At 41.7% G+C, this 14,618-nt stretch overlaps 1 protein-coding gene across 6 annotated transcripts in view; it reads left to right on the top strand.

Annotated features, from left to right (window-relative positions):
- The window catches only part of AKAP13 (A-kinase anchoring protein 13), a 215,089-nt gene that overhangs the window by 48,157 nt on the left and 152,314 nt on the right, over window positions 1–14,618 (top strand). For all 6 annotated transcript variants that reach the window (XM_082061426.1, XM_082061429.1, XM_082061428.1 and 3 more), the window contains 2 exons: window positions 1,404–1,500; window positions 14,325–14,369. In XM_082061426.1, the coding sequence (XP_081917552.1) occupies window positions 14,337–14,369 (33 nt within the window). In that variant the 5' untranslated portion in view covers window positions 1,404–1,500; window positions 14,325–14,336. The remainder of the gene's footprint in view (window positions 1–1,403; window positions 1,501–14,324; window positions 14,370–14,618) is intronic.

Below are 14,618 nucleotides of genomic sequence, written 5' to 3'. Positions count from 1 at the left end.
CCATAAGAATGTAATTCAGAAATGTATGACACTGCAATAAAGATATTCATACACAATCCTGATGCTTTAAGAAGAACAAGTGGGCCAACTTCTTCTTTTTTTTCCAATTTGGTCTATGTTTAAATGTATATATTTGGAGTAAAATGCCTTTTAGCATGCAGTACCATGTACTTCCTTGCAAAACACTCCCTGTTTCTCAGCAGGAGCCCACTAGCAGAGTGGATAAAAGAGACTTTTAGCAATAAATCTTAAGAAAACGTTGTGTTTTGGTGCTGAGGTGTTCAGGTGATGCTGTTCTTGTGTAGATAAACGAGTAATATCTGTTGTACATTGTATTATCTTCCAGTGTTGTATGTTCCCCGGCTGATTCACACAATACAATTGATTTCTCAGCCGGTAACTAGTTTTGCCATTGTTACTTCTGTGCTTGTAATTGCACTTTGAACTCAGCAGGTTGGCTCAGGCTGTGAGATTCCCCGATGATAGATGCTTTCCCAACGGGGAGGGTGCAGGGGCAGAATCTCCTCTGTCTGGTCGAACAGGAGGAGGCAGTCGGTGTGTTGCGCTTGCATTGGGTGATGCGTGTGCGTAGCCACAAACCTTTCCTGTGTGGTAATCAAATGATGGCCTAAGCTGCCCTGATGACTTTGATTTAGCTAACAAAATTTCCCACACAGCATTTAATAAGCTAAAGCCCAACCTGGGCTTTTTCTTCTTTTGACATTTAATCCACTTTAACTGCTCTTTCCAGGTGTGCTCAGTAGACCAGGTTCATCCCTGTGGATAAATCTACTGAGTAGATTTTGCCCCAGAGCAGGAAATTTGCCTGTGGAAAAGCAACAGCAGCCCAGAGGGTTTGGCAGAGGCTTGCTGGTAGATTTGGGCTTCATCTGCTGGCCATCACCTGCTGTCATCTACTTTTGTTCCTTTTAAAATGCCTTGCCGTAAGGGAGTTCACAAATTAGCTGGATGAAGTCTGTCCTGGAGGGGTTGTGTTTAAGATGGGTGTAAAGGACTTGAGGCCAGCTTAGAGCTTTGGGATACAGCGATAGCAGACCAACAGCTTTGGGCATAAACCCAATAGCAGGACAGTAGGAAATACAACTCAGCAGCACAGTTATCCTTAGATGGTGCTGGATGCCCATGTGGGTCTGTAGATCTATAGGTAGCCCTGTATTCTGTGTGGCCATTGCTCTGTGTATGCTCATGGAAGCCTGGGTTGGGTCACAATGTGGGACTACTGTGGAAGGCAACGTGTGCCTCCCGAATGGCCAACAAGGCAGAGGATGGGTTCCATGTCCTCCCTCGGTGAAGGTTCTGTGATGCTGGCTTGGGTGTCAGGACTCCCAGCAGCCGTGCTGTCCCATGCGCCTGGTGACTCTGTCTTCTTCCCTCTCTTCCAGGAGCTGAGCGTCGTGACCTGCCCTGCTCCTCCCTGCTCGGTGTGGGAACGACCTGAAATACATCTTGGAGCCACCTGTACTGCTTCATGCAGTTAAAGTAAGGTTCAATGTTTTGGCAGCTCTTTCAGGTACAAGTGAGGGTTGATGCAAGGAGCTTGGGGGAAGGGGTTTGCCCAGCTTACCTGCTTGACAGCAAGAGGGGATGCTGACATCAAAGCAGAAGTTCTGAGAAAATTTGACAAGTTATTTTGCCATAAAATACAATTGCTTTGTGGTGGAAACAAAAGGGAAAGGGGTGTATGGTCTCACCCCTTGCATCAACCATATGCCATGGTGTAAAATAGCACTTAACACTTAGAGCATCAGCTGTTTTTCCCTATTATTTTAAGATATGACTTTCATGTCCTCAGGGCAGGCACATAGTTACAGCCAAGGGATTTCCATGGGAGCCAGTCAGGATCAGAGCTCAGGCCCATGGGACTCAAATCCTGCTGGTTGGATGTGCCTCTCAGTCCATATGACAGCTGTCTGTCTGTCCTGGAGTGGTCATGGCATTGAAGCTTCTGGGTTTGTTTTTCTGTTAATACCAGCTTCTTGGTGTGGTGAATCAGATCAGGGCGTGAATGATGTAAAAGTGAGTATGTGGTTATTGCAATACTGACCGTAGTTCTTCTGACTCATGGAGTTAAACCCATTCTCTCCAAAAAGGCTTGAATTTGCAAAAACTGTTAGCCTGAAGCAAAGAAACTACGAGAGTCTTGCTTGAAAATGGGCGTTTGCCATGTTTGAACTCTGAGGGAGGGAGGAAAACCACCACAAGCTGCCTCTCTTCTCCTCCCACTGTCTCTAACCTGTTTACCTTCTGCAGTGTCTCACATTTTCCATGGTCTTGCCCGAGAAGACCAGCGCTTTAAGGATACTGGATCCAAATAATTTGACGTTACTGAGCTGTAGCAACAGCTGGGTGGATTAATCATGAACTGCTGTTATGGTAGAGAGACAAGTATTTATTGTAATTATTTGGGTTTCCTTTTTTTCAGTGGGGTTTGGCCGGGGAATCATACCTGTTTTCAGAGCTTGAGGAAAAAATGAAGTCTTTGACAAAATTATGAATGAAACCTGCTTTATTGGGAATGAATATGTGGCTGGCGGAGAGCTGGTCTCCAAGTTCATCATGAACATTGATGCTTGTTGGCCAAATGTATGGGGGGCTGTGTTTAAAGGAGGATTACATGGCATGAGTTGCCATGTAAGACAAGGAATCTGCGGCTTGATTTGGCATTGGTTTCTGAACTTGCTGCTGATTTGTGGAGCGTGGTGAGCTTGAAGATGCCAGGCCCTGGCCAAGGGGGGTGACTTTTTGCATGGCAGCAACAGCGAAATCTCTGAGGAAGCCAAGCAAAGGCAGCGAGAGCTTCTCAGCTGACTGGGAACCAGCCTCTGCATCACATCTGATTTTGTGTTGTGCCTTCTCTGAAGGATCTGGGGAGGGGGAAAAAAGAAAAAGGCTAAACTGGAGTTCACGAGCATCATTCTCATACCTTTTCCCCTTTCTGCCTGCTGGTCTAGTATTTCCATAATTGTGTTTATAATGATAATATTTTCATTCATACAGTGGTTACTAGTTAATGAACTTCATGTTAATGAGCTCTGTAACATTTAAAATAGCTGCATAACTTGCAAAAAGAAACAAAAACAAACCCAAACCAAACCCCAATAATAAAGGGATGTATTTCCACTCCCCAAGCTTAATCCTGTGCTATAACATAATTGCAGAGAGTTGCCTGGCTGGCGAACAGCTGCACAGCGTGGGCTCTCGTTCCTGCATGGCTGCTTGTCCCTGAGCTGGGGTAATAAATGATTTACTGGGGAGTCTGGGACCTGTGGGCACTTAACCCATTCAATTCCTGAGGGACTGGTCTGAAAGGGCACTTTGTAAAGGCATTTGGACAAAATTATTTCAGGTGTGTAGGGGGCTGTCTGTGTGCAGTTTACATTTTGAGTGTGAGCTAGCTGCGGGAAGGCTCAAACCCAGAAGGTGGTGGGGTAGTGGAATTGGGTAGAAACTGCTTGTTTGGACTTTTATTATATGATGCTTTAATTAATGTAAAAATTAGACTTGAATGAGTGTTCTCTCTTGTCTATTTTAGAGATGTGATACTCCCTGGTGCTTGGGGGTTTACTTTCTCTGGAGCATTCTCTGGATGTGTAAGGTAATACTGTGTCCTGGGAACAGAGTTGCAGCTCTAATTTTTCATTTCTGGGAATGCATGACCAAGTGAGTCCATCGTTGCACTTGCTAGGTGAACGATGTGCATTTTTTGAGACTGTTGTGCCTCAGAAGGGATGTTCCAGTAAAATCACCGTGTCCTGTGACTACCCAGAGTATTTGTTAGAGGAGAATGTTTTCCCATAGTTTTGTGAGCTGAAAGAAACAGAGCACTTAAGAAGAAACAATTCTTAATTTTGCAGTGGCAGATGTGGTTGTGCTGTGCCTCAGGGAACAGGATTAGCACAGGTTCTCCAGTAGGAAATCTGAAGCTTCTGGTGGAGTTTTCATCTTCTGGAAAAAAGTGCCAACCAGACTTTCCCTGAGTAAGTTTGTGATGCTTAGAGCTGCATTTGCAAAAGGGAGCCTGAAGGGAAAAATGAGCCCAATATATTCTTCAGAAAGGAAAAGCACATTAAAACACTGGGTACCAAAGCTGCTCTGACCAAAATGAGAGCAGAGGCGTCTCTTGGTTCTTAGTCTTGCTGCCAGTTTTTCCAGCTACCTGTGGCTTTAGCAGTTAAGGTTGGGTCATGCACTTACTAAAATATGCATTGGATAACTACCTGCTTTGCATGTGCTAGAAAATACTTAATAATATTTGCCAGAATGAAAATGTGCATGGTGCTTTGGACCTCATTAGTTGTTTTCTACTCCAAGCCTGCATTTTTGGGGTTGCGGTACCAGTGCTGTGGGTTGGGGGCACAGAGAGGAGAATCTTATCACTCAGCTCTAGGGCTTGGGGACTTTTTTGCTGCAAACCATATTGGGTAATACTGAATCCATCATTGCTTGATGTAGTTCCTAAAATAACACAACCCTGAGAGTCAGGAGAGCAGTAGAGTGAAGACAGCTGGGTTTAGGAGAGATGCTGTAGTCAGAGTTGTTGGAACCAGGAGTTAAAGGCTTTGCCCCCCCTCACTGCATGTGTAAGCCTGCAGGCTTTTCGGTGTTGATGGCAGCTCTCAGTCGTGTTTATCCTTTTGGATACTTGGGTGAAATACTCCCCAAATGCTGTTTTTCCCTTCTCATTGTTCTTCACCGGCTACTGTGCATCTTGGAGTGCTTTAGGTCCCATATAGTGCATTTCTGTTTTCAAAGGTAACTAGAAAATTTTGTGGTGCTTCGATTGCCCAGCTTGACTTGACACCCTTTGGTGTGGACCCCGTTTCTGCAGAAAATTCTGGTCTTGTCTTTTCAAAACTGGGGCTTCTCAAGAAGTTCCTGGCTAAGCACCCAAAGCAAATCGCTCTTACAAATGTGAGCTGGTTATCTTTGAGAGCTTCCCTGCAATTTACTGCCAAAATGTGTATTCAAACTACGAAGTGTAACAGAAGGCATAAACTGAATTTTACTCATTTGAAGAGGCATCTAGAACGTCTGCTGAGGATTTCTGGCAGTTAATATTTGAGCCTGAGATAAATGCCTCATGCATACATGAAACAGCTGCCCCAGAACCTGTTGGAGGACTTAATTTGAGTATAAACATACGTGTGCTTTTGCGTACATGCTGCACTTTAATTCAAGTCGACTGTTAGTTCTTAACTTTATTAGGATGTAGCTACTTGAACTGAAGATGTGGTCTGTGATTTTTATTTTATTATAGCAGCAAGATAGCTGCTTTTGAAACATTGTTTGGATTTTACAAATCAATATCTTAAATAATGTTTGCCATTAGTAATATTTTAAAGGAAAAAATTGACAAGTGAGGGCATGTTTATATCTTATTACAAGTGAATTGCTTGACAGTATGTTTGTATTATAAAATGGGAAATTAATCTCCCTGTGTTGATGACCCTTGGACATTTACAAAAGGCTGGTCCTTATGTTGCACAAATAGATTCCGGACACAGGAAAGAGGCTTATGGCAAGAGGATGAGATCAGTTTGTATAATTAGAGCAGGCTAATAACTGTTTTACTCTCTGTTTTTCCAACTTTTACAGTATCTTTCCTTATTTGAAATTCGGCATATGTACTGTAGAGTGATAGCTGCTGTGATTTGAGTTTTGTGTTGTGTGGGTTTGGGGTATTTTTGTTTGCTTGGGGGTTTTTAGTGTCTACTAATGGGTGACGAGATGGGAGCAGGGTAACCAGATGTGCACATTTGAGAGAGATTGCTGCCTTCCTCTGCTAGCCATGGGGAACGGTGCTGCTTTTAGTAACCCTGCACTGCTTCATTTCTTTCCAGGCTTTGGGTAGGAATTAAGTAACCCTTAAATATATATATATATGTACATACATACATATATATATATATAGAGAGAGGGTTTTTTTGGTGTGGTGTGGTTTTTTTGTTGGGTTTTTTTTTTTACAATTTTGAGATTGAAATGGTGCAGAAGAGGAAGCTTAGTCCTGAGACTAAGGTTATTTAGCCAGGTATTCATCCCTGGAGTAAGACAGGTCTGGCAGAGCTGAGCAAAGAACTTCCGATAGCATGGAAAAGGCTTAAGCTTTTTTTTTTGTGTGTGTGTATATGCTAGCCTGTACCTTAGCTTTGTGTTAAGCTCCATTATTTTGGGAAGGATAATGGGGTGGATTTGGGGATGGGAAGCGGTGTGGCGGGGGCTCAGCACAGGTGCCCCTGGAGCAACTCGCAGCCCAGGAACAGCACTGGGCCAGTTCCTGCTGCCAGGAAACTGAGCTACATTAAGCAAAGCAATTTAGTCTGTACCCAGAGCATTTTATTAAATCATCAGCCAGTTAAATCAATGATGCTCTGTTAGCTTGTGTTCCAGCTAGGCTCCTGGCCCCTCTGCTGCGGTGTAACCTGCAAGTTGTTCAGCTGTAGCAACTCCCTGACTTCTGTTTGTTGTATGCGTTCTTGCTGTTGTATTTTGCTGTATGTATTTTCTTTTTCTAGGGGTAGCAGGGTGTCATGAAGTTTCTTTTCCTTGCTGTGAAAGCAATCTGCATGTGTCTGGCTTTCCTGAGGGTGGCTTGCTGGGTTACCTCCATGCCTTTGGAGGCGAGCGATGGTAGAGCCAGCCCAACACAAAACACCTTTATTCCTCCTTTCAATTGCTCACAGCCAAAAGAAACTCCTGTGTATTTGTAATTTGAATGGCAGCATATTGTTTTGTTTGCAGACAGGACACAGCTGGGAAGCAGCATCACCTGTGGAAATGCTGCATGGGGGGTATATGTTTTTTTAAAGGAATTAATTTAGTGACAAAACATAACCTTCAGATGATTGTACACAAATATCTGGGGTTTTTTTTAGTTCCAAGCTCAGCTGTGATAGTAAACACAATGCTGCTACACACTGGTAGTTGTCTGCTGCCACACATTTGAAGTGTGGTTTCTCGTTTCCTCACCTCCTCTCCTTTTCGTGGTTGATGGCTTTTGCTGGTGGTATCATTTTCCTGCATGTCTGCAAAATAACCTTGGGATGGGTCAGTTCTCCTAATTCCTCCAGCCTCCTATTTCTGACCAGATGTGTGAAATAATGCATTAGTATAGCTATGGGGAAAGTTGGTCTGCATTTGGTAGTATCATGCCGGGAAGGACATACTTTTGTCATACATCTTTTGACTTCAGGTTTATTTTAGCCACTGCAATTGCAGCTGCTCTATTTATACAAATTTCCCCATGCACATCGTTGAACTGTGTTAGGGGTTTATTTCTCCTGAAGAAGGTGTTTGTAGGTTTTGACATGGATTTTTTTTTTTTCCCGTTGCCTTTCACACTGATTTTAAGGAGAGGGCATTAATACTCTGATTAGGAAGCTTGTTCATTTTGTGAATGGTGAGTTCTGGAGTTCATTCAGTGTGAGTGAAGCATGCGGGACAAAGTGTGTGAGGAAGCCTGTGTCTCACCCAACACCACAGCGTGAGAGTAAGTTATTGCAAATCCGAACTTTGGAAGAAGATACCCAGGAAAAATGTCAAACAAGACAATCTAAGTGATTAAAAAAAAACCCTCAAGGCAGTGTTTTGTTCCATTTTCAGATGTTTTGCTACAGCTAAAAAAGAAAAAAAAAACAAACCTCCAAACAAGAAGAAGGGCCTTTTTTCAAATAACTGTGTTATAACAAATAAGCAAGGAGACTGGTGAGGGGTAATTCAATGCATTAATGTCATATGCCACTCATAAGAAAAGAGGAATATTTGAGCTCAGTAATTCCCTTGACACTAGAGGAGAACAATAAACTTGTGAAAGATGTTGCTATTTTAGTTCTCTTTGCATGAAGTTTATGGCTCCAGCAGGAATTAATCTGTATATGGGCAGTTGGTCTTCTCTCCGGTCCCCCCACTTGCTGTTTCTCCATCTTTATTTATCTTGTATAGTTAAGAGCAGGAGCACTTTAGTTCCTGAAACTCAATCTTCCTTGATACTTCTGAGCACTTCATAAATTAACATTTTGTAAAACCAGAGTGTGGGGGAGTGCCCTGGAGGACACTGTGCTTTGTTGAATGAGAAGTGCTGTGTTTTTGGAAGCTTGATTTTATTTTTGTAATGCAGCCTTCTATATAGAAGGAAGGGATGCAGCCCAGCAAGGAGGGTAGATGTGAGCTCCCGGGAAATCCCTGCATTTCTTTAAACTCTTTTACAGCTTATGGGTTGTTTGTCTAAAGGGTGAGGATCTGAGGACTGGCTATAAGGTATGTTGTCCCACCATGGGTGTATTTACTGGGGGCAATGTTACAGTACAAAAGAAAGTCCGTTTATGGCTTACTCTCTTAGGGATAACCAGCATAAATAGTGCTTCTCTAATTTCTGTGTGGGGTGTATGTAGTTTGGACTACCTGGTGAAGTGTTACCCCAGAGCCTTGAAGTCACAAAGTTTAGTACTTTCAAGGGCTTGAAGTCCTTACAAACCACTGTTACAGAATGGTTTTGTACAAAGTACATTCTGCTACGTTTAAAAAAGAAAAAAAATAATAATAAATTCCTCCTTTGCCTTTCAGTCTGGCAATGCTGTGATGTGGTCCCCCTTGCAGCTAGAAAGCCATCCTGCTTTCTCTGTGTTTCTGCTTATCTATTCGAATGCCTTCCATGCGATCTGTAACTTCATCAGGATCTCACTGTGTTTTTTGGCTGTTCTTTGCTGCCCGCAACCACAAGCTCTTTATGGCTAAGACTGTTTTTTTTCGTACAGCTGGGAGTGCATGGGTAAAGCTTTTGCAGATGCAGATCATTGTTTCTAAAACCAAATGCTAAAATGAAAAAAAAAAAAGTAAAGTTCTGAGATTCAGGTACGATTCAACAAAGTTTAAACTTGGAGTATACTAAAACTGAAATTTGCCTAAAAAACCTCTTAAAACCGAAGTTAAAGGGTGAAAAAATTCAAACACATAAAACTGAAGTGCATTTAGTGCATAAGGGAAAGGGAAGGGGGTAGGTAGGCTTCCCCAGATGTACCCCATGGATTAAATGCTCTTAATCCTTCTGCTTGTTGCAGCTCTGGTCAGTTGGTGGAGTTGAGAGTGGTTGTTCATGTTTCTGCCCATTCTGTAGCTCTCCTTTCTAATTAAATTTAAAAATCCTTAAGCAGACTACTCTGAGGCAAAGGTCTGGAGACTAGCAGGGTGTTTTCTTTCTTGTATATTCCTTGGATACTTCATGGAGTGAAGCAGCAAGGAGCAGATACTTGGAAGCACAGACTGGGTAGTGAAACTGGTGTTTGATGTCAGCTTACTGCCAAAAAGAGCAAATCTGAGCGGGGCACGAAGGGAAAATCAAAAAGCCCTTTTGGCAGCTCCCACCTACATGGTGCTCAAAGACCTTCAGCATCACTGCTGGTACATGGGCTGGGGTGATCTGGAGGACCACTGGCCTCACTTTCAGATTTGTCCTCAAGATATACTTTGGGATGCCCATAAGAAATAAGCCAGCTAATTAAGGTTAAATTAAATAGTAGCTGGGAATAGTGGATGAAGAGGATTTATTGCTTAGGCACTTGGTGTTTGTATCCCTTCCTGCTGCCTGTGCTTGTTTGTAAACTCTTCAGGGCAGAACCTTTGTTTGCATTCACGTTTTTTACAGCACGTAACCAATGGAGCCCTAATCCTGTCTGAGGCTTTGGTCGCACAGCGGAGCAAATAAATGCCTTTTTTTGTTTCCCCCCCCTCTTTCTTTCTTTCCCTGTCAAATGTTACCATACCCAGAGAAATTGAGCATAGTCGCTTGTCATCTTCATGAAATTCTGTGCAAAACAGCACAAGTTCTCTAGAAGAGAGTTTAGTACCACTCACTGTATTAATTCTTTAATGTTTAACAGAGCAGAAAGGTGTCCTTCCCATTTTGGGAAGGCTTCGGTAGCTTTCAATTTTACTGACCTATGCAGATCTTTATAACGTCTAAAACCACTGTTTCTTTTAAGAGCTTGAACCTGGACTTTTATTTCATGTTCTACTTTCAAATTTGCAAATGCAAGGAATTATGTGTTATCCTAAGGGGAAAAACTAATACAATTCCAGAAACATTGCATTGTAAGTGTCTGGGTGGCTGCGGAGCATGTAATAAACCTCCTAGACATTGAAATTCGAAACATTCAGCTATTTGCAAGAAATAATATGAATGTTTTCAGTACAAGCAACTGCTACTGGAGCATTTTTACACTTAAGATATTCCAATTTACTAATTGAATATATTAGGGTCCTTATGAATCTTGGTTTGATTATGACCAGTATGGTCTTGCTTTTGTTTTCCCTTTTCTTACTGTATTAAGGTTTTAAAAAGCTTTTCAGAGGCTATTGCCTGCCTACCCACTGGGTGGAGAAATTAACTGGTCTGGAAACCTAAATTTAGTCCTTTGCTGACGCAGAGTAGTCATTCAGGCTTATCTGTCACTCATATGTTTTTGCCAAAGCACTTCCTAACAAGATAAAATAAAATATCTTCCAAACCTGCCTGTCTCCTTGCAAACTAAGTTTGCATCCTTTGAAAAATTGGGCTGATGTATATTATGAAGTGATTTTATAATAAGTTACAGATGCGTGGGCCAACTAGCAAGATAACAGGGGAAGTAATCTTACTGCAGGAAGTATTTCCAGGTTTTTTGTCTTCTTGTTTGGCAAGACCAAGTGTTCAGCAGTGTCACCTTATTTCGCTGCTGCTGTGCACTTCTCTTGCCAAAAAACACGACAAAAACTGGTCATGAGTTGGAACTCCCTGGGCCTCCCCTTTTTCCCTTGATAAGAAGTGTCAATATTCTCCCTTCCTTACACATAAAGTATTTATTTATTTTGGACTCTGTGACTTGTGGCACTTTCATTGCAACTAAAACCAGCTCTACCACAGAAAGAGGTTACCCAGAGGGAGTTTTTAATGCCAGCCCATCCTTTCCTGATCTGTACACGTCTTTCTTATCTTTCACATTTCTCTATCTACTCAGCTGCCGTCAGACATCTGCCAGGGAGGTGATGGAGCTGGACAAAATGGTCTGTGCTTCTGTTGGATGGGAAAGATCAGAGAATGCCATCTCGCCTTATTCCTCGAATTACAGGAACCTAAATTCTTGGATGATGGCCTGCTCTTCTGCAGCTCGTGTTTCATATAGATCTTTGGTATCTTCAGTGCAGCCTGTTTGAGCTAGATAGCACAGGAAAGCTCTTCTTACTGGTTTCCACCAATGGTCTTAAAAGGAACATTCTTACTAATGCTCGTGTTGTGTGCTCAATAAAAAAAGGACCGATGAAAAACTTCATGAAAGAAGTTCAGGCAACATTTGCACATTGGGACTTCCAGCTAAAATGTCTTGAGTGTCTCAGGTGTGATGTGCAACACAACAGCCTATCACTTTGGATAAACGTGGTGGAGTAGACCTCATGATGGAGCACATGAACCGTGGTTTCTCCTTTTTATAAAAAAAGTGTGATGGGTGTTAGTGGCAGGTGCTAAGATGGCATCTTGTACAAAAATCGTGAAAGCAGGGAGGGGGCTCACAGCTGATCAGTCCTACAGCGTCACAACCCGGATGACAAATAAAGAAGTATTAGTTCTGGTGTAATACAGGTCCCTCCGTGGCTTTGCTGAAAAGGGTAGGCTAAAGCACCAGTGAAGCATTCAGTAAGAAAGGAGACAAAAGGTCCAGCTTAGATACCTGATTTCTCCTGTCAACACCCTTCAACTTCTCAAAGGGGAAGGGAAAATATAACAGTCTAGACCCTGCTACTGCTTTTGGGGATTAGGTGTACATGCCAGGCTTGCACTTGGGGTCTTCCTCTTTATTTGGTGAGGCTTTGGATGGGGATATCAATGTAATTTGCTTTCAGATCACAGAAGTTATTGTGTGTAATGGCAAGAGTGACAATAACATACCTGTGAACCATGATAGGGAAGAGGTAAAGCTGTTATATTTCCTTCCTCCTTTGTTATTTATTTCACCACATTAGAATAACTTGCTTTCTTCAGAGCAAACGTCTGAGAAACTGAAATATGTGATAAAAATTCAAAACCAAGCAAACTAATTATTTGGGAGCGGAGAGAAACTGGAGGAGTAGAATATACGTATTGCCTGTAGTGTCTTGGGCAATTGCAAACCTGTTGTGTTCTGTTTTTCTGAATTTTTCATTTTTCCTTTAACTTGCACCTTATCCTTTGGAAGCCCAGTAGTAATATTGCTCAGGTAGAATGATGGCTGAATTTTGGGGATAAGGAGTAATCTTAATAGTTGATGTAAATGCAAAAGTATAGACTGTCTTTGAAGGTAAATCAAACTGTATCTTTTATCAGTGAGAAATTGTTCAGTTACTTGTCAAGACTTGAAAGGTGTGGTGAGAAAACAGTGCTTTGTATTAACTCCCTTTAAACATTATCATCTGAGACACAACTGTTTTGATTTTGTGCTGTAATATTGTTTTAAAAGTCATATCCAAATACTACCAGATTGCTGTGTTAAACTACAGGTCTTAATTTTCATTCCTGAGGGAAATGGTTCATTGCGCTGAGACTTTGTAAAAATCCAAATGCAAAGTGAGCTTAAAAGGATGTTTTTCCAACCGTGGTTTAATTTCCATAAGATAGAGTGTGCACTTTTGGTGGGATAATGTTTTGGTACCTCTGCTCAAGATGCCCAGGTTCAGAATAGATGAAGGAGGGTCAGATTGGTCATGAGGGAGATCGGCAGGGTTTCTGCTTTTTTTGTTGTTTGTTTCTTTCTTTTTTTTCTTGTCTTTTTTGAGCCCTCAGTAGCACTGGAATAGCAGGAACATGTTCTAGGCAACAAGTGAGGATTGCTCACCAAACTGTTTTTGGAGCTTGTGCTCAAATGATAGCTAGTGCCACTGATTTTTCATAAGTAAGTCAATCTTAAGAGCTGAAAATACGGTGAAAACTGTTAAGCATAGCCATTTTGCTGTTGGAAGGGGAATCTTGAGGTTGAAAGCAGGTATTAATTGGGCTAGATTTAAAAATATTGCACAGTATTTGCCCATCTGCTGGCTGCCTCGGAGCACCTTCTGCAGAGGGGACTGTGTTTGGATGAGCAAGCTTGGCAGGTAGCTCATGCATTTTAAAGCAAGTGGTACAAAAACACTGCTTTGTAAAATAAGGAAAACATATGAAGGAGCAAGGATAGCTGGAATCAGCTTAGAAAACCGTAGTTTAATTTCTGTGGGACTTGGAAAGGAACGAAGTATGAACAAGATCCTGTGTTTTTTAGTGTGAAAAGCAGAGTGGTGTTTCATCTCCCTTAAATAGGGTTTGAAGTATTTGCAGAGCGCTGCAAGTACCGCAGACATGAGCAACAGCAGAAATTCCATTTTTAATTGTTTTGCATTCCTTCATCTTAGGATCATGGACTCTTAATACACACGTTAAATGCCAACTTACAGATTTTGTTTAGGGTGACTATTTTCTACTGCAATGGAGAAACTAATGAAGGTGAAATTCTGGTTCAGCTGATTTGAAGCTCAATGCAAATAATTTTCACCAGGTTATATAGAAATTCCAGGAACAAACCTGGAAGAAGAACCTTTTTTGACTAAAATCACCTTGGTAGGACAAGTAATGGTAATTTCTGACTATGCAAAATGCTGATGCGGAATTGTGAGCGTTATCTATTCTCTAAGTTTTCTCTCAGCTTTGCAAGGAGCATTTTTCTTAGTTTGATTTTTCTGTAGTTTTGAAAATCTTTCTTGAACAAACAACCCTGTGGAAGGGGAGAAAAATTGCAACAGATTAACTTGAACAAAGTAGTATTCACCAGAGTAACCGGTATTCTCCAGCACTGCAGAGAACTACGAATCTTTACAAACAGTTTGTGGGTAGGAGTAGGGGAATTGGTGGACAGGTAGCAATTAAGTATTGATAACTGTCGTAAAAAACAGATTAGAAGGAGGGTTGCTGGGAGGAAAGATGAACTGAGATGGACATGAAGGGGAAGCAAGTTTCACTTGGGATATCCTCAGTGCCAACATTGCTGATGGCTCAGATGGGGTGTGCTTTGCCCTACCAATCATTTTAGAGTCGTTTTTCCTTAATGTGAGCATAAATAAAAAAATATAAACAAACAAAAAAACCCACAACCAAACCAAAAAAAAAACCCCACACATTGGCAGATCCTTGTTGATCCAAAAGAAAGAAAACAGAAAATTGTTATATAAAAGTGACTATTGGGAAAAGTAACGTATGGGTGCTAAAGCAGTTTATAAGGAGTATCTAAAATTTTATCAAAAATATTTTTTTAAACTTGTCTTTTTTCTTTCAGTGTTCCGAGGTCATGAAACTTAATCCACAGCAAGCTCCATTATATGTGAGTACAAAATTCAAACAGTTTTTTCTCTTCTCCTACTATTCATACAATGTGCTTCCCACTGACCTTCTTGGAGATGCTGCTCCTTTTCTCTTTGCTCCCCAAAAGACATTATTGTGTTAATTCCATTGCAAATGCTCAGTGGGAACGCTCAGGTAAGTCACAGATCTCCTCTGTCTTTCCAGCAGAAAATCGTGCAGAAGTTTTGAGACACATAATGCTGTCACCATGCGGGCATCCCCTTGCTTT

This window comes from Streptopelia decaocto (assembly GCF_964273445.1).
Source record: "Streptopelia decaocto genome assembly, chromosome: 9".
In the NCBI taxonomy this organism is placed as follows: domain Eukaryota; kingdom Metazoa; phylum Chordata; class Aves; order Columbiformes; family Columbidae; genus Streptopelia; species Streptopelia decaocto.
The sequence above is the reverse complement of the archived record's forward strand: the minus strand, read 5'-3'. Positions and strand labels throughout refer to the sequence as shown.